At 37.8% G+C, this 20,699-nt stretch overlaps 2 protein-coding genes across 2 annotated transcripts in view; one reads left to right on the top strand and one right to left on the bottom strand.

Annotated features, from left to right (window-relative positions):
* Positions 1-20,699, top strand: part of JMY (junction mediating and regulatory protein, p53 cofactor) — a 69,175-nt gene that overhangs the window by 27,431 nt on the left and 21,045 nt on the right. Inside the window, exons 3-6 of the mRNA XM_064642542.1 lie at positions 7,419-7,569; positions 9,597-9,766; positions 13,572-13,737; positions 17,023-17,210. Of these exons, the coding sequence (XP_064498612.1) occupies positions 7,419-7,569; positions 9,597-9,766; positions 13,572-13,737; positions 17,023-17,210 (675 nt within the window). The remainder of the gene's footprint in view (positions 1-7,418; positions 7,570-9,596; positions 9,767-13,571; positions 13,738-17,022; positions 17,211-20,699) is intronic.
* HOMER1 (homer scaffold protein 1) overlaps positions 279-20,699 on the bottom strand; it is a 137,234-nt gene continuing 116,813 nt past the window's right edge. The window contains exon 8 of the mRNA XM_064642548.1: positions 279-292. Within this exon, the coding sequence (XP_064498618.1) occupies positions 291-292 (2 nt within the window). The 3' untranslated portion in view covers positions 279-290. The remainder of the gene's footprint in view (positions 293-20,699) is intronic.

Below are 20,699 nucleotides of genomic sequence, written 5' to 3'. Positions count from 1 at the left end.
GATAAAAAAACCCCACCAACACGAAATAGAAAACATCCCACTTTGTTATATATCCATGGTATATTCTTGAATGTTGCAGTTTTAGGTTCTCCCTCTCAAAAGTGTATTGTAGTATCAGAATAGTTACAGTATGGACAGTTAGCATATTTTCTTGTGAACATCCTCAGTGGAAGACCAGAACAAATGAATCAGATTGCCTTAGTTTAGAAAGCATGTGATTCATCTAAGATAAGAAAGATATCTATAAATCCTAAGGGGCAGGAAATATTGGATGTTTTCTTCAATCCTTCTTGTACTAAAAAAACAATAGAGGTCCCTCAACCAACTTGTTTGGCTTTAAAACAGCGTGAAAATAATGGAAAAACAAACTCTTAGTACAACTTAGGTGCTCTGTGGCAATAATTTGCACAGTTTAGCTGTGGACTCCAGGTACAGATGTGTTCCAGGAAGAGACAGAACCATCAGCAGCTAATCATGATTCAGATTAACCGTCAGCTCAGGAAGCCTCTAAGCTGTTCAGTAACAGAAGTTGTGAGTTATCAATGTATCCATACCTTGTGTCTTAATTTTTTTCCCCCTCAAGTGCTAGTAAAGGAGGAAAGAGTGCAGAAAGATGCAGAATCAGTGTGTCCATTCAAAAAGGCATGTTGATGAAACTTTGAAAGGCTGTTTAACATGCAGAAAATACTAAATTGCATGTCCTTGACGATTAAAGGAGGGTTAAAACTAGAGACGTATGATTTTTTTCTTTTGCAGTGTTGGAGATAGGAAAACAGAAAAAGAAGAATAGACTTTGATGCAATGTTATTCAGGCTGTAGAGGTCAAGGAAAGGGACTAAAGGCCTTCAAAGATTGAAAAACTTGATAGAAGTCTGAGTTTCAAAAGTCCATGCAAACTGAGTCTGTAAATAGTAAAAAAATAGTACTTTTTTTTCTGGTACTGCTCTAAAAAAAAATAACAATTTCTGTAAGCTTTTATCATATTTGCTGAGTTTATACTGAAACTTGTAGGGCTTTATTTGCAGTTGTTACAGTTATTTTCAGTATTCATGTTTATAGCTATTTATATGTGTTTAATCTGATTTCTTCTTGCGTAATACTCATGCCATTATTTTTCTTTTTTCAGTATATCTGTATATAAAAATTGTCCTACATATTTTGATGAGCACTTGGTAGATGTGCTTAACATTTTATCTATTGTATATATTGAGGTTTCTTTAACTGACGATTTAAAAACCCATCATTTTCATTTACAGACAGAATCTAGACTGTCTGGAAACACTAAAGCCCACTTGTTTTAGCATTCAAGTTAAGTTGGGTTAAACAACATTTCAAATAACTGGTAGAATATGTCATCTTAAAAATATATTTTTTACAAAATAAAGCTTTCTTTTAGAAGGTGAACTCTTTTTAGTCTGGGGCTCAGTCAGTGAAGCTGAAATGTAAATAAAGGGTTTGTGATATATAGATGGATAAATAAGGAAAGCATAATGCAGAGTGCACAGTTCAGCCTTAATTCTGTCGATTGCCAATATAAAATACTGTAACTTAGTGTTTTTAATACTCCTTACGTGTCTGGGGGAAGAAAAAACAGTTGAATAAACCCAGTCATTCTGCTTACTCTTGCCATAACCTAAATCTTCTATGATTTTTCACTTCTGACTACTTCTTTACTTTTTAATTTTTCAGCATTCTCTGTAGTTGTGGAAAAAACATTCACCACTGCACTTTGCAGTACGATGACATTATTGTTTCAGTCTTCTTTCTGTATGTCCTAACATCTTGGTTGCTTTTTAATTTGTTACTTTCTTTACAGTCTTTGTGTATGTTGTTCTCCTATGTAATGAGAAAATCAAAACCCCTGTAGTTTGTATTGTTAATCCCAGTGTCAGATTATTTAAGGAACCTAGACCATCTAAGTTGCTTTGTAGGTATTAACATTCAAGTCCATATCAGTATTTCTTTGGATAAAACCAGTAAAACTATAAAGCCCTTTTTACATCTCAGTGGTTTCACTTACTATATTTGGGGGTGTATATATATGGAGTTATATTTTGGAAAATACTGCTGGGTTTGTGTTATTAACTGGGAGCATAGTTAAATTAAAAACCTATAAAACTAACTCTGAAAAGTCCCTGACTGGATGATGAAGCTGAAATGTATGCTTACTGGTTCCTATGTTTAGCAGACTGTGGTTGGAATTGGTTATTTGACCTCCTGGAATGTGTGGAAGGAAGGTAGCTGAGCCTTTCAGCTGAAACACTCATTTATGTATGAAGCCATTTCCTTTTTGTGTATTGCCTCTGTTGTGTGCAGTGCTCCCTCGACCTATTTTTTTTTTTGTTCTTATAATTGACTGTCTTGCTGTTGCATATTGCTCCTTTTCTGCCTTACAAGTCTGTCTAGGAGAAGGATTAGATAGGGGCTGGAGAGATGTGATGTATCCCTGCCTAAGCTATTATGTGGCCTGGCCTAAGTATTTCTGTCAGTCTTGTCCATTCTTGAGAGAGAACATGGGAAGTATTAAAGACCATCATTTAGTAGCTGTGTACTACATGTGCATCTTGTGATTACAGGCCTTTTTCTCATATTTTCTTGCAATTAGCTTACTTTACTCTCTTCAAAACTCAACATGACAACAGTTTGCAAGCTGTTCCAGAGGAGAATCTTTCCAGTAGAAGGGTCTTGCCTCTGTTGATTCACCCTCATTTGCTCATGGACTAATTTAGGAACTTCCTTTCAGTTTGTTTTCTCTGAAGAATTAATTTGTTTTCCTTCAAAAACACACCAGAACACTGTAGAAATGTGTTCTTTTATCTTCCATTACTCTGAAGCAATAGCTGATGAAAGTCGCTGTTTGTATGATGTGTTGAAGTTAATGGCTTCTGCTGTTTGTATCCCTTCTTGTGTGCTTTCTGACAACCACTTTTGTGAAAGCTGTCATAATTTTCTTTGTTTCAAAGCAACATCTGAAGCAAAGCTTGCAAAACATGAAAGTATTCAAAAGCCTCCATCAGGGCAGGGGGGAGGAAATCATAGCCAATTTTACCCAGAAGCTTGGATTCCTCTCAAGGATTTTTTAAGGGAGAATAGCTGGAGTGGTTTTTTGAGAAAGTGATTACTAGAAGAGAAACTGTAGATTTGTCTGTGTGATCTGGTTGTGAGATGAAAGGTTTTTCTGTTAGACCATGCTTTCTCCAGAACTTTGAGTCCAAATGAGAAATTCCAGGCCAAAAGCTCAGTTTGAGGAAACGTTAGGTAACTGAAAAGCCTTCTAGATTAGGAAGAAACTTCAACTGTATTGGAGCTTCTTAATTTTTAACTGGAATTTTTACTGAATCAAAAGTAGATACAGAAGTTTACAAGAAGTGTCAATTAGGTGACAGCACATCTTAGTTATTCTTTCCTCACTCTCTCCATTTCAATGCTTTGTTGCCTTCTCTTAGTCATATCTAGCATGGACAATAGTAATTTAAACTGGTAGTTTTTCTCTTGAGTGACTGGTGATTGTCAGTATTTGCACTCACAAGATAACCATCTTTTTTTCGAGTTTCCCTGGAGTGTGCCAGGTACAAGGCTGAAAGTGGCTATTTGCATGCCCTTTATCTTTTTGATTGTCACAATTAATTTGGTTTTGATTATGAAGAAGGACAGTAATTGCCTTTGGAAAGGTTGCTATCAGTATTTTCTTTTACACTGTGTTGTTTTTTTCTTTTTTCAATAACTAGTTTTCTTTTTTACCTTCTTGATGGAGAAATTGAATCAGGTGGAACAGACTGACTGGCTGGGAAGAGATTGCTTTTCCCACAGGGAGCATTGGAGCACATTCAGGTCAATGGAGATGCTCTCAGAGGCTGCAGGGCGTGTAAGTCAGGCAAACCCAGAAAAGCAAGCTTGGGCAGGAACACAAGCCTACTGTGAGAAGCAGGGAGCAGCAGACAGCTAGACTCGAGAGATTGCAACTTTCAAGGAACCAAATAGGATTCTTATTTATTCAGAAAGTCATTGACCTAATAGAAACAAATATGGGAAGCATGGACCTATCTTTAAGGATGCAGTGCAGACTGTATTAATTGAACACCATTTTGGAGTCTCCTTCTGATAAGTCTGCTTTTCCCAAAATTAAATAGTTTTTGTCATGGTTCCAAAGGGTAACAGATCTCTCTGTGACTGAGGATTGTTACTTCAGGAATCAGACTAGAAGCTTGGATCTTGTTCTTTAACTTTCTCGTTCTGAATTTGTCGCCTTGAACCTCAGTTGTCTCAGGCTGTCATAGCTGTGAAGTGTTTGTGGGTGTGGTACTCTGGTCCAACAGCTTCAGAAGGAAAGGAAACAAACTTTTCAATTTAAGGTTCATCCTTACCTCCTAGCTAGTCACCTTTCTTAAGAAAGCAGTTGGGGTTTTTCATCTGTCAAAGACTATTCCCCACTAGCACCTAGATTTTGTCTTCACCTGTAGATTTGACGTTCCCTTTGTAACAGGGAGAGCCTCCTTCCTTGTCATGGCTTAGCCCTGACTGGCAGCTAAGCCCCACACAGCTGCTTGCTCACTCCAACTCAGTGGGATGGGGCCAAGAGAATCAGAAGAGTAAAAGTGAGAACACTAATGAGTTGACATACAGACAATTTAATAGGTAAAGCAAAAGCTGTGCATGTGAGCAAAGCAAAACAGGGAATGCATTCACTACTTCCCATCGGCAGGCACGTGTTCAACCATCTCTACAAAACCAGGGTTCCATAATGGTTAACAGTATACTTGGGAAGACAAATGCCATCACTCTGAACATTCCCCGCTTCTTTCAGCTGAGCACAATGCTATATGGTATGGAATGTCCCTGTGGTCTGTTGGGGTCAGCTGGCCTGGCTGTGTCCCACTCCAACTTCTTGTGTACCCTCGGTCTCCTTTCTGGTGGAGTGGCATGATAAGCAGAAAAGGCCTTGGCTCTGTGTCAGCACTACTCAGCAATAGCTAAAATATCCTTTTATTACTAACACTGCAGCACAAGTCTAAAACATAGCCCTATACCATCTACTATGAAGAAAATTAACCCAGCCAAAACCAACACATCCTTTCTCCATTGTTTTGTGGCTTCAGAGACAGAAAATTAATGTTGTGTATGTGTGTGTGTACCTTTTCCAAGCTGTAGAATGCCAAGTCCAAACATGAACATTAGCTTTACCTTTGGTCTTTTGATTGTTCTTTAAGTATCTTGTAGTAGAATCTTCATCAGTTCATGTTTACACTCACTAGTTTGACTGTCTGGCTTGATAACAAGCTGTGTAGGTGTGGCTTAAGCATGAAGGCAGGTCAACTCAAGCAACATTAAGGAAATGCTTCTATCCTTTTTATCTTTCTAGGCCACCTCTCAGGCTTCTGTTAAGCATGTCTTTATTGCTGCAGCCTTAAGGAAAGATGTGGGGTGCTCTTGTTCATGCAGCTGCTTGGGAATCTCCTTCCATACTGTAGTTATTTGTGGAGTATTCTGCTTGGTGTCTTTTGGATGTGAATGACTATGTGAACAGCTGCATAAAGTGAAAGGGAATGGACACTTCAGTAGCTGTACCAGGTTGAACTGGTCCATACTCAAACATGTTTACAAGCCCAAGTTCTTCCTTTCCTCATTCCCTCAGTTTCTAAAGCTTTTCAGGAGCTTTATGACCATGTGCTTGTGGTTGCACATAGATATGCATACTTGTATGGGTATTGCTAAAGCAAAGGTTTATTGGGTTTTCTCTGTGTTGCTGTATGAATACCTTCAGTGTGCATGGTGGTATGGATGACATACTTGGAATTGTGGTTAATGGAAAGATGCTTCCCTTTTTTGTTACTTGTAAATACTTGCTCTAAGGAACAAAGATACAATTGTATTATGGAATTGTAAATCTCTTTAGTTTACACCATGTGTGAATAATGTTTTGGCAGGCAAAACTTTATGAGAAAATGTTACTTTGAGGCTTCTTGCTCTCCTGGAATTCATGCCTAACAACGTTATTCACTTTACTCAGTGATTCTGTCACTCTCAAATTACCTCACCTTTACCAAGGGATAGAAAAGGAAGACTTTTAACTGCGTTGGTTTTTATCCAGCTTCTCAAAGAACTTGCTGTTTCAGAGTTCTGTGTAAATGGAAAGCATTAATTTCACCAGTCATCATTCACTGGTGTATTTTTATTTATTTATTTATTTATATTTATATTTACAGTTTGACATTTATTTGGAAATTCCTGTCCCTCTGCTCCTAAGTATTGCTTGTGGAATCGTGGGACATACGTGCTCCTTTGAATTACACATTACAGCCTATCTAGTTAAAATTGTTACTCACTTACCACTTGTCCACATTATACTTTGCCTATTGCCTTTCTAAGGGTTTTAGAAATAAGGAGTAGATTAAAATACCTAGCTACTTGAAACATTTTTCAAGAAATGAACAAGTACTTAGATGGCAGCTATAAATTTTTATTCGTAAAAATCATCCCTCTAAGAGATGGGACAAATGGATATGGAGAGATGGGTCCTAAATGTCACTTAAAAACCTTTCATTTGCAATTAAATTATAGGGTGGAATGGCTCTCTTAGACCAGATTGAAGCTTTGTGAAACCAGGAGTAATACTCAAAGCATTAGAACTTCAGGTTGAAATATTTGGGGACATACAAGGTTATGGGTTTTGAGAGATTTTGTCTGAACTAGTGAGGTGTCTTCTTGACTGATGTAAATGAAAAATATTCAAAATTAAGACTTTGGTATTGCATGAGCAGGCTTAAATTTTTATTTAAGATATAAGTATGTTGTCTGCAGAGGGACAAAATTTTCAGTTTTGGGAGAGAAATCTATGTTTTCATTAATCTTTAAAACTAACTCCAGGTTGTTTACTGGCTTCAGACAGTTGTCATCTCAAAATAAAATTGCCTTGATCTTGGCAATGAAAGGATATTTGAGCTGCTAAGGCACTAGGAAAATACATTTTTAAAAGTCATCTCTAACAAAACAAAACTACTAAAATGATTACTTACCACTACTTTAACACATCCCTGGTTTTCCAGCTTTGTTCTGACTGAAGAGCATTTATTTACTTCAGTATTAAATACTTTGGGCTGGAAGAAAGCCTGGATGAAGTATGCTTGTTATCTACAGGTAATAAGATACTTAACAAAAAGATGCTGACAAATCAAACTTGCATTTGGGTTTATTATGCTTCCATAAGTTTATAACGCTTCCAGTTACGAAATGTGGATGTACTTTTTCAAGACAAGGGAGCACTTCTAAAGAGTTTTTTACTGTTGAATAGAAGCTGTGGTGATATGTTGGTAATTTATCTCCTTTTTAATTTTTGTCTTTTGGTCACCCTGAAACTGTTTGCTGTTGGCAGAATAACTGCAATTAATTGTGTTGTTAATTACGGACTGATTTATTTTCAGATCTCAATAGAGAATGACTATCTAGGCCCCAGAAGAATTGAGAGTCTGCAAAAAGAAGATGCCGATTGGCAGAAAAAAGCCCACATGGCTGTGCTTTCTATTCAAGACCTTACAGTCAAATACTTCGAAATAACAGCTAAAACACAGAAAGGTAGTTATTTTCTGCCATCCTATTCATCACATAAAAGATTAAATTATTTAATGTTTACAATGTTCTGCATTGTACTGTGAATTATTTTTTTCATCAATCCTCCATAAGGAAAATGCAGTTATTAATCCTGTTTGTTTTTTGTTCTGTGTCTAAATGAATCTTTCATCAGTAAGGCTTTTTAGAACATCATAAGAGTTGAGGAGAATAGACATTAGATAAAAGTTTTACAGCCACTTCTCAGTGTGATTGTATTAGCAGCACTGTATACTTGCAAAGGATTTAGGAAGCATACATTCTGTTTTCCGTACTGGATATGGCTGACACCTGTAGTTCATTAGCTTCCAGTCTGTATTTTCTTCTGTCTCCCCTGCCTCTCAGTCATTTTTTTCATAGCTCTAAATATTAAGCAACAGCTCAGTTTAACTACTCAGTTGAAAGCTGCTCTGTTGTTTAGAAGTCTTCATTGATATAGCCTTGGCATTTTTGTGCTTAAAGAATGGTGTGGTTTTACTAAGTAGTTGATGCAGTAAAACCAGGTCATATATGACTTGCCATGGATATTTGTGCTTTCATCCTTGTACCATTTTAACTGAAATAATCAGTTTATCAGTTTATACCTGAGAATGAGGTTTAATGTCACCTTTTTTAGTTTGACTGCAGGCACCACTGACAAGAGTTTGTCCTGCTGTCTACCCCTGCCTGACTGCAGGTCTCTGTTTCTTTCTTTGCCTTGATTATAGTGATTCTCAATCAGATAAATGAGCTGTAGGAGAAAACCTTTTTTGATTGGTAAGTTTCCTGTTTTCTCCCTGCATGACTGCCTCAAGAGAAGCAGTCACTGCAAAATTACTCTTTTTGGTGGCAGCTCAAGGATAATGTGAAACTTCAGCTTAGTTTGAAAAAGTGACTAAACTGATTAAAGCATGTTGGAAGTAATTTAATTAGAGCAAATTCTGAATGTATTAATCAGCTTCGCTCATTTTCTAGTATGACAAAGGCAGCAAATAAAATACACTATTAGTTGATAATTCACAAATACTTACTGGTTGTTTTGTTGGTGTGCTTTTTTTTTATGTACAGCAGTCAGGATTGTGGGGAAAAACAGTGAAAAGTGAAATGCCTCGAGACTATTTACAGACCTTTAGTATACAAGTTGCTTGCCTGTTTTGTTTTGCGTTTTTCTTGGTCTCCTGCTGATCACAGGATGATCTTGCTTACATGCCAAAATACTAACAGATGGCAGAGGAAAAACACATGAGAACGTAAAGGTGTTTCTTATTACCTAACAGCAGCATGTAATATCTTCTAGCATGTGAGGACTGAATACTAACTCTTTGATTCAGTGATTTTTGTGCTTTTTGCTTTCCAGAGCTAAGTGTACAGTATCGTATGGTTGTTCTCTGTGTTAACAATGGTGAAAATCTTGTGTGTGTCAACTTAGAAATAGTGAATCTAAATCAGGCAAAGGACTCCTGCATTTTGAGTTCAAAGATAGATATTATTTAAATTTAAGTCAGTATTCTTACAGAATTACTTGAGGTTAAGCTGAAATTTTTGTTTTAAATTGTAATTTTTTTCACTCTTCAGATCTATTTAAACTTCTAACTGCACTATGAATGTTACTAAGGGAGAGTGCAGTACCAGATAATTGGTTACGGAAGTGAGGAAAATTGGGGATGCATTTTAAGACCACATGGTACCATTAATGAGTTTTTTATTAAGTCAAGAATTTTGAACCTACGGCTCAAGTGTTTAGGTACTATATATTCAGAATAGTCCCTCTGTGGATAACAAAGATTGGAATTATAATGATAAAATTATCAACAAATAGCTAATTGCATTTTATGTGAATCCTGAGAGTACCTGCATCCTGGATTTTAATGTTAGTACTCCGTAGAATGACTACTCCCTTCTAAGAGGACTGTGTATGCTTTCAGGTACAAATATATGCATTTTCTTTGCAGTAGAGTCAGTAGTGATCCAAAGAGAAGACAAGTAAACCACCTGCCTCTTTTTCCCTTCTGTAGCTGTGTATGATCGAATGCGAGCAGATCAGAAAAAATTTGGTAAGGCAGCATGGGCAGCAGCAGTGGAACGTATGGAAAAGCTTCAGTATGCGGTTTCCAAGGAGACTTTGCAATTGATGCGTGCTAAAGAAATCTGTTTGGAGCAGAAGAAACATGCGCTGAAAGAGGAGGTAATTTTTCATGCCAACAAATAGAAAATAAAAACAGGCAGGAAAAAAATGTTAGACAAATGATGTTGCAATGTAGACGTGGTGAGTTTTGTGCCACTTACGTATGGTCTGTTCACCTTTTCCTGGTTAGTCAGCCAGAAATTCTGTTTTTACTGTTAATGCTTACAGCTGTCCGCTGAGATGAGTGATATGAAGAGAAGGGATAGGATAGAAATGTGCTGCTATGTAATCTTCACAGTTTAGCTCTCAGAGGCATGACCACCTTTTCAGAATAGTTCTGACATTCCAAATGGAAGGTATCTGAACATGACTAAATATACAAATGACTAGGTGGTTGTGCTGCAATCACTTTCTCTGCTTATCCTGATTATTAGGGCAATCTTCCTGAGGAAAGAATGTGGGCATGAAACTGTGTTTAAATGTCTTAGCAGAAAAAAAATCCACATTTATTGGGTTTTATGACACTTCCTCAAAAGCAAAAATGTTACAAATCATTTTTTTAAACTTTGCTATCAAATGGATATTCGGTGCTAAGAACTTTCTGTCACACTAATGTTAATGTACGTTCTGTCGAATCAATTGCTTGTTTTAAGAGAACTTTTCAGATGTTTCGGCAAAATTTGACTAAACTGGTGCCTATGTTTTATGAAAAGGTTATCCAGAGAACTCACAACTTTAGCACTGTATAGGCTAGTAGGTTTATAAGCCTGATAGACTGTGTGCCTATTTTAGGAGCCTCTGTAGAAGACAGCTTGATCTGCAAGGAAGAGAGAGTACATGCAAGACCCAGAGCACAAAAATAAATTTACTGTGTTTCAGTGGTCTTCAGATTTAGAAATTCAAGAGGTGTCTGGAAACCTGAGTTTATCAGGCTGTTGCCATCTTCAGCCAAGAGCTAATGAGCCAATCCAGCAGTACTAATTAGAAGTAAGATATTGAATGTGTTCACGTATTTAGAGTAACCATGCATCGTTTTCCATAGTGTATCTAGTGTAGACCTTCTGTGAATTTTTGTTGAATGAGATCTCACTCTGGTAAATGGATATTGTTTGTTTTGAAATGCAAAAGTATTAAAGGCTGCATAGGAGACAGAGAAATAAGGAACATCTGATGGACATGGTGCTTTCAGGTGGTGTATTACAAGGCATAGAGAGCTCTAGGCCTAAACATGGTGATAGTGAGATATGAGGACCAGTCAGCTTCTGATCTGAAACATCATCTTTTGTTTTGAAAATGTAAAAACTTTAAGTATACCGAGTTGAATGTGAAAAAGTGGCTGGGAATACCATCTTGGAGAAGAAGGGTTGCAGTCTTGTAAAGAAAATATTTGTAGAACTGAAATACCTTCTCTGGCAAACCATTTATCTACTGTATTCCAAAAGATAAACCCAGGATATTCCTTTAAAAACACTAAAATGTCCAAGAAACTAATATACCTGGATTTGAGCTGAGAAAGAATGACAATTCGAAACAAAGATCGGATCTGACAGTTTTTAAGGACACTGTTGGTGTATTATATAGCTAGGTTATCTGTTCAGGAACCATACAGTAGTAATTTCCCATTTCTGTTGCACCTGAAATCTGAATATAGCAGTGTTGTACCCCTAAAACAGAGCAGGTAACTAGCAGCATCTGTAATATATGCTGTATACAGGACTTAGATACCGTTGTCAGCTCCTTTGTCAGGCAGATGCCAGTGCAACTGAATGAAATAGCTGCTGTAACTTGATAAGCTGGTACTTTTGAAGATGGTCTGTTCGTGTCTTTGTCTCTATTCAGGATTTATACAAAGACTGTAGATTTCAATTTGAGAACATCTTTTTTTTTAAAAAAAAAATAAATGTGAAAGTTTGAGTTAATTTCACAGTTCACTGATGAAGCATAATTCTTAGGTGTGGTCAAATTTGAATGACATTACCTTAGTTTAAAAACCTAACAAACACTTCCCACCTCGAAACCCACCAAATTTTATTGCATTTTTACAGCTTGAAAACCTCGAAAAATGCCAAAATGCCAATACCCTACCTGAACAATGTGCGTTATCCCTCTTATGTGCAAAACTTGGGGAGTTCAAGAGAATCGGTCCTTTTGCTTGAAAACCAGTCTCTAATTCACTCCAAATATGCTATCATTGTGTCGTTTACTGTTCTGGTTACAATTAGTAACTTAATATGGATGCAGAGTAATAATGGCATAACCAGACATTTTATGTAACACTAGACTAAAACAAATACATAATACATGATTGATTGTAGGGTTTGTGGTATTCAGTTAAGAACTTACTGAGCTTTTCAGACTAATAGTTGATGTGCAAAAGGTGCATTTAGTAAATACACAATATAGTAGAAGAAACTTTTAAAATAGAAGTTACAAGAATTGATTCACAGGTCTTCTGTCTAGCAGTGTTATAGGGAAATAAACATAGTATATGGAACTGTTTGTGTTTAATTGAGCTCTGAAATCCCTGTCAATAGATAATGATGTAGGTGCTAAAAGGTACATGCCTAAAAAAAAGGGATTGGACAAACTTATTAATTAAATCTGATAAGTCTGTTTTGTTTAAAAGGCAGCACCATGGCTTAAGTTGTGCTGCAAGCTGTGTTAGACGCTGGTGAAACATTTTAAGGAGGTATGACTACATGGCCTACTATGTTTCATCTTCTTCGATATTTGCAGTTAGCCTTTTTCTGAAACAGAGTATTGAGTAAAATGGATCATTGGTTTAACTCAGTACATATATCTTTTTAGTTTAGGATAAGTTGTGTTTAAACATGTGATAAGTAAAACTGTGGGAACCCATTTGTGGCCATTCCTTGCAGATGCAGTTTTACACCTTGGAGAAACCACCATAATGTAAAAACATTCTAGCAGATATATTTAAAATTTTTGCTGTGTCCTGTATTTTTACTAGGTAGACATCTCTTCATAATGATTGAATGTTTGCTATATGAAACAGGACATCCATTGTCTGAGGAAAAACTATCAGATACACATTTTTTTGAACAGGTAGAGAACTTGGATGTAGCCCTAATTCTTCCGAATGCAGGTTGTAGAGCTGCATGAATTCCCTCCAAAGCGAGACAGCACTTAAGATCCCCTTACATGTTGATATTTCTTTAATATAGTCTGAATGGCTAACTATTGAACAGTTAAATCTTGTTTGACTGTATGAAAGAGAATGGTTGCAGTTCACTTTGTTTGTTTGTGTCACTTTTCTGTGTCAAGTATATAACACAAATAAGAGCTAAAATATAAATATTTTGATCTATATATTTATTCTTCTTTGAAGGACTCCGGAAACAATGAAACTCCTCAGTTTAAATTGTCTTTACAAGAGGATTGGTACATATATTTATGCCTCTTTCCACAGCCTTTCACATTTTTTTCCTTGGTTCAGCTCTAATGACAGTTTTAACTGTACCCTTCTAGATGCCAATAGCAAAATAACTTTTAGACTTTTCGGATTGATGATAATAAAATTTAATTTCATTATGTATTTTCAAAGAATCAGGTAGTAGAGTAAGATTGTGAGGGGTGTTCCACACTATGCAGTACATGACTTGTTACTCTGACAGTCACAAAGTGTAATACAATGCCATGGAGTTTTTTCATTGCCATATAGAAAAAAATGTCAGATAAGTAAGTTGTCTTAAAGTGTGTGGTTCATAACGTTTTAATATGTTACATTTAGTGTACCAAACAGTATTTAGCTGTAATGGTAAAGTCTGTGGTTTTGTTCATGTCATTATCCTGGAGTTGTATGTTTTTTGGTTGTTTGGTTGTTTTTTTTCCTCTTTTCATTTAGATGCAGAGCCTGAAAGGTGGTACAGAAGCCTTAGCCCATTTGGACCAATTAGAAGCTGATTATTATGATCTACAGCTTCAGTTATATGAAGTGCAGTTTGAGATCTTGAAATGTGAAGAGCTGCTGCTGACAGCACAACTCGAAAGCATCAGAAGACTGATGTCAGGTGCTTTATTTATTTTAATTAATACATAATCTCTGAAAGATAATTTTCTTCCTAAGAGTCTACTTAAGCCTGTGTGAATGAAATGAGAACAAATTCTGTGCTATGTGAAGAGCTGCATCTTCTAACATAGGTACTGTTAAATTAAAATTTACACCTGCGCAAAAGGCATTATGCATACAGATACAGAGGTTTTGGTATGGTTCCCATTGCCTGTATTTGAAAGAAAGCATATAGGATACTGTATTAAGTTTTGCAAACCTAAATTTGGGGAAGGAGAAATGTCTTAATTACTAGACTTGTCTAACTAAAAATGTGCATTGGTACTACTCATTTCTTGAAAGTGATTGGTTTTCCAAAGGTACTTCTGCAAATTGGAGTCCCTCTGCTAAACTCCAAACCTTGTATTGCTATCTAAGATTTAGAGCAGCAATGCAAACCTTATGTTTGCAGAACCTAGTATACCTCACGTACTTAAAAACTATGGAAATGGTACAGGTAAATTTTACAGCATTTTTGAATTCAGTTCTGTTCTTTAGACACATTTTTATTTGATGTTTGTAAGAGATTTGAAGTTGGATTTTACTGGGAGTTGCCTCTGGAAAAGGAGAAAACAGGTATCGTGGATTCTTCTCACTGTTACGTGTATCTCCTCCTGTAAGGCTTGTGATGGAAACAACTTTAACTGCAAGTATGGAAGATGAGGATTGGAAACTCTGTAAATGACTTAGAGAAATGTGGCAGCTTTGACTGGGTGGTTCTGTGAAGAGCTGGTTAGTGCTTTTGAGGTAGATTTTGTACATGGGAAATCAGGCATGTAATTTTGGTACTGAAGACATGGTATTTACAGACTGAGAAATAAATACTGTCTGTGTATTTACAGACTGAGAAAAATCCCTGAATGGGAGACTGAGAAGGAAAGTATATCAAAATTCCTTGTCTTTGATGTAGTGATAGTATAGGCCCTCAGAGATTAAGTGTTCTGTAAAAGCATCGTTCTGACTTGTCAGTAATGTTTTCTCCAGAAATCTCAAAGCCCCTAGCCCACAACCTGATCCAAAATAAAACAAAACCCCTAGTCAGCTAAACAACCACCTTCCTCCTTCCCTCATGTCAACAAAATAGTTTATTGTTCTGGTTTCCTTTGCTGTTTTGAATTTTAGAAATATTGTTTAATGATAAATCTAAAACTATCCTGTAGGACAGACAATGAAAAGTACAGTTCTTAAATACGTGGGGATTGTTCAAAGGATGAAATTACCTCTTCAGACTTTACTTAGGTGAATAGAACAATTAATGTGAAGAATAATGTTATGCTGAACTGGCTACATATGTTTGAGACTGTTCAACACCAAATCTGAATTAAAGCACCTAAAGCATATAGTGGTCTTTTAATATGTGTTGTTTCCTATGATGTCAAAAGAACAGCACGGTCTGTTTCACCTTCTGTTACACCTTCTTTTTAAAGCGTACTGATAGTAAAGTAATGGACTTTTGATTTTGCACATCTATATGATTTGAAATTCATGTGTGTAAGCCATGTAGACGCTGTTGCTTTCCTTTTGTCGTTGACTGTATTGTTGCTGCAGAGATAGTTCAGAGAGCTCTCAAAAGAATGTTTTGAGAGTGTAATTTGAATTGACTGCTAGTTGGTTCAAAGCTAGAAGAAGAACATCTTTGCAAATTCAGCATATTGGATCTGATAAGTATCAAGTGATAATAGATTGTCAAATTATGAACAATAGTAGTGATTTTTTGCTGTCATTAAGCAAATACCTTCATTGAAATTCATGAGATGAGACTTTACTAGGTTAGAAGTTATAAGGGTTTGTCTTATCCTATGAACTATTAGTACATTCTTGTTAAAATGGTTTTGTGGTAGATAAACTTGTGTATTTCCATCTTTAACTCTGCATGAAAATGTCCTCAACCAAAATTTGTACCTAAATTCTCCCATTTTATAAGTGCATGGTGAAATATCATCATTAGTCATTAATCTTCTTCTTACTTGGTGATACCTCAAAGGGAGTTCTAGTGACTTGGCAATTTTACGTATTGATGAAACTTTACGGTAGTTTTATTTTTTAAACTGAGCACTGAAGTAAAGAATCTGTTGGGTATGTTTTTACTACTTTTTATTTTAGGATTAATGTATTACTATGCTTTCTTCTCTGTCCCTGCCGTGACTTCTACTAAGCTGAAATTAGCATGACAGTAATAATTTTGGTTGTAGCAGAGACTGTACACACAATTAACAAAGTGACAACAGCTTTTAAAACAGACAGTATACGACTAAACAAAACCCTGTCCATCCCCAAATAATATAGTAGCTGAAGTAGAAGAAAGTACAGTCTTGTTGAAAGTAGTTGATGAAGTCGAAATAAGAAAGTTTGGTGGTGCTGTGGAATAGGCACTTGACAGTCATACCAACTGCATCTGCCTATTTCAGACAGCACTGTAATGCATATCCCTCTTGTTGTATTACTTCATATGCCAGTGAAATAAAGAGCAGGAGGTCTTTGCTGCTTTTTCATCCCAACATTCTGCAAGGATTTATAATCATCACTCTTTCCTTCTTGGCAAGAGATGAGAAGGCAGCATTCAGAGATGACCTCAGTGTTCTTCTGAATGCTTCACTCAGGAAGCTAAAAATCATGAGTGTTGATAAAACTATTAGTAATTACCTCCTTGCCAGGCCAGTAGTGCTTTGAAGGATTGCCTTGAAGTTTCCTCCCTCCTTCCCAGAAGCAGTGACTGGGACATCAAAAACCTAAGAGACGATTTTTAGTGTCTTGTTGTCTGATTCCCCTTACATGAAATTAACAGTTGGTTGTAACAGAAGAGTCTCATGCCAGAGACTTCAGAAAGAGACTGTCTATCCTGAACTTCATGGTGAAGACCAGAGGAAATTACTGCACATCATGGGTCCCTTGTGTTAGTCAAGAGACCCAAAGTCATGCATGGGCATTGTGTTTAAATTAGGGTACAGATAACAAATGTACATTTACAGCTACATTTGTGTTTTAATGCTCTGAGCTTGCCTCAATAGCAGATTGAGCTTCATTGGTATTATTTTCTGTTCCTCATACAAACTTTAAAGCCCTGTAGTGCTTTGCTGTTTAGTGCTTTTCCTCTTGATTTTTGATTGTCCTCTGAAAGAGCTGTAGCATTCTTCTGCATTAAATTTTGCATCTCAGTGGGAGGGTGTTCGTTGAGAAAAATGAAATATTAATCAAATACAAACTATTGATTTGATTTTTTTTTTCATTGCTGACATCTTTAAAACAGAGAAGAGAGATGAAGTGGTGTATTATGACACTTATGAAAGTATGGAAGCCATGCTTGAAAAAGAGGATATGGCAACATCTATACACTTGCAAAAAGAGGAGCTACAAAAGTTACAACAAAAAATCCGCCAGCTGGAAGCAAGGCGTGGACGTATTTCAGCCAAGAAAGCCTACCTCAGAAATAAGAAGGTATTATTTAATTGCCTTTTTTTAAACATAATTAGCAAATTTAATAAAACTTCAAAAGGTTTCATTTCAGATACAACTTCCAAGTCTCCCAGAATTTTTGTGGATTATATTTATTTACTACTTACTAAAAGTTGTTTTACAGAACACCAAATAGAGTAGCATGTATTATTAAATTGATATATTTAAGATTCAGTTTACCTTCTAGCTTTAAAGGAACCTTTAATTACTTTGAAGTCAACAAATAAACTTATTTCTACTAACTAGTTAGAATACTTTCATGTGGGAAGTACATGCTAGAATGCATGTTTTTACAGAAAGTAGTTTTATATATGTTTACAGAAGAGAATTCTTATGGGTGTTTTCTCACTAATGTCTTCTATTTTCATTCATGTACCTCATCCTTTTAAACTTACATCATGTGTCTTTGATACTCTGTATTTAGCAGATATATATAAAATCCAATCTGTAGTCTTAATTTGTAAACCTAGGTGTGCATTGTAATACTTACTAGCAAATAGATTCCGCGCCATGCTTGTAATATAAGGCTAATGTCAGTTGAGGCCTCATTCTGGATTGGGATCAGTAGTTGGTTTTGGTTGTGTGTTCCCAGTCATGTCCCTTTATGTGGAAAACAACCCCTTTAAAGAATTCTAGCAGATTGAGGGTAAAGTGTTCAGGTCTTGCCTCCCCTTCAAAACTAATATATGTATTTCTGTACCTAAATCTGAAGCATAAAAGAGCAAATTAAACAGTAGTTGATACATTTTATATTTTGGATCTTTTATGTTTCTGCAGTCACTGTTCTGTCTCTGATTAACCAAATATGGAGAAGACTGCAAATAAAGTATTAAAAGAAAGATCTCTTGTTAGCCAGTTATGGGAAGTAGCTTACTCAGAGGCATTGTGTTTGTTTTACTTGAATTGGTAAAGAGAAAAAAGTATCAAGAAGCTGGACTTTTTAGTATTTTAAGGAACAGAACCTGTCTTTCGTGTTAAGCTAATTTGCATAGGCTGTATTATCATAGAATCATAGAATCAGCTGGGTTGGAAGGGACCTTCGAGATCATCAAGTCCAACCCTTGATCCACTACTGCTGCGGTTACTAGACCATGGCACTAAGTCCCACATCCAGTCTCTTTTTAAAAATCTCCAGGGACGGAGAATCCACCACTTTCCTGGGCAGCCCATTCCAATGTCTGACCACCCTCTCTGTAAAGAAATTCTAATATCTAACTTAAACCTCCCCTGGCACAACTTGAGACCATGCCCTCTTGTCTTGCTGATAGCTACCTGGGAAAAGAGACCAACCCCCACCTGGCTACAACCTCCTTTCAGGGAGTTGTAGAGAGTGATGAGGTCTCCCCTGAGCCTCCTCTTCTCCAGGCTGAACAGCCCCAGCTCCCTCAGCCTCTCCTCAGAGGACTTGTGCTTGAGTCCCTTCACCAGCCTTGTTGCTCTTCTCTGGACCTGCTCCAGCACCTCAATATCCTTCCTGAACTGAGGGGCCCAGAACTGGACACAGTACTCCAGGTGTGGCCTCACCAGCGCTGAGTACAGGGGAAGAATCACTTCCTTGGACCTGCTGGCCACACTGTTCCTGATCCAGGCCAGGATCCATTGGCCTTCTTGGCCACCTGGGCACGCTGCTGGCTCATGTTCAGCTTCTTGTCAATCCAAACTCCCAGGTCCCTCTCTGTCTGGCTGCTCTCCAGCCACTCTGTGCCCAGCCTGTAGTGCTGCAGGGGGTTGTTGTGGCCAAAGTGCAGAACGTGGCACTTGGCCTTGTTGAACCTCATCCCATTGGAATCAGCCCAGTTCTCCAATCTATCCAGGTCCCTCTACAGAGCCCTTCTGCCTTCCAGCTGATTGACACTCCCCTCCAGCTTAGTTGGTCTCAAGTTGTGCTGGGGGAGGTTTAGGTTAGATATTAGAAAGAATTTCTTTACAGAGAGGATGGTCAGACATTGGAATGGGCTGCTCAGGGAAGTAGTGGATTCTCCGTCCCTGGAGATTTTTAAAAAGAGACTGGATGTGGCACTTAGTGCTATGGTCTAGTAACCGCAGCGGTAGTGGATCAAGGGTTGGACTTGATGATCTCGAAAGTCCCTTCCAAACCAGCTGATTCTATGATCTGCAAATTTGCTGATGATGGACTCAATCCCCTCATCTAAATCATCAATAAACATATTAAACAGAACTGGGCCCAACACTGATCCCTGGGGGACACCACTACTGACCGGCCACCAACTGGATGCAGCCCCGTTCACCACCACTCTCTGGGCCCGGCCCTCCAGCCAGTTCCTAACCCAGCACAGAGTGCCCCTGTCCAAGCCGTGGGCTGACAGCTTTTTCAGGAGCATGCTGTGGGTGGTGGTGTCAAAGGTGTTGCTGAAGTCCAGACAGACCACATCCACAGCCTTCCCCTCATCCACCAGGTGGGTCACCTGATCATAAAAGGAGATCAGGTTGGTCAGGCAGGACCTGCCCCTCCTAAACCCGTGCTGGCTGAGTCTGATCCCTTGTCCATCCCGTAGGTGCTGTGTGATTGCACTTAGGATGATCTGCTCCATAACCTTGCCAAGCGCTAAGGCCTGTAGTTTCCTGGGTCCTCCTTCCGGCCCTTTTTGTGGATGGGCGTGACATTCGCCAACTTCCAATCATCTGGGACCTCCCCAGTGAGCCAGGACTGTTGGTAGATGATGGAGAGAGGCTTAGCAAGCTCTTCCACCAGCTCCCTCATCACCCTGGGGTGGATCCCATCTGGTCCCATAGACTTGTGGGGATCCAAGTGGCTCAGTAGGTCCCTAACTGTTTCCTTCTGGATTACAGGGGGGCTGTTCAGATTATTGTCTCTTTCTGCAAGCTCCAGAAGCCAGCTTTCCTCAGGACAACCTGTCTTACTTATGCTATGATACTTTCTCCTGAATATGAAAAGACACTGCTAACATCTTATGAAGTAGACAAACATGTTTAAAAATGATGCCCTGGTCGCTCTTCCTTACCTAACTTACTGGAGCTAACAGGTCAAGAGGCAACCCTGAAAGCAGGAGTAGAGAGTTCTTAGCATGCCTGTTTATGTGTATCATGAACTAGTCACCTTTAGTGGCTTATTTGTTTCAAGGTTATGCTATGATAAAATACCTTGCTTAAGCTCAAGGAGTTACTTTTTGGCTGTAACACTAGTTGCGGCATGCCTGCTTCTGCACTGTGACAAGAGGCAGAGTTGTGTATAGTAGTGTTGCTTGTCTGTGCCGGCGTGCAGGAGTGACATAGTTATGTCTACCCAACATTGTGCTGGAAGAATGTGGTTATACAGCTTTCAGGACCTGAGGTAATGCCTCCATGTGGAACTTGATGGCTGGATATCACATCACTCTCAGAACTACTTCCAGTTCTCTTACTGATCTAGTTGTCCAGCATAGCAGTATCTGCAGTTGAGTGCTGCAGTGAAATACTTAGCTTTCAGCTTCCGAAGAAATCACAGGTTAG

The sequence above is a fragment of the Pseudopipra pipra genome, chromosome Z (assembly GCF_036250125.1).
Source record: "Pseudopipra pipra isolate bDixPip1 chromosome Z, bDixPip1.hap1, whole genome shotgun sequence".
NCBI lineage: Eukaryota > Metazoa > Chordata > Aves > Passeriformes > Pipridae > Pseudopipra > Pseudopipra pipra.
Note: the sequence above shows the minus strand (reverse complement) of the source record. Positions and strands in the feature narration are given on the sequence as shown.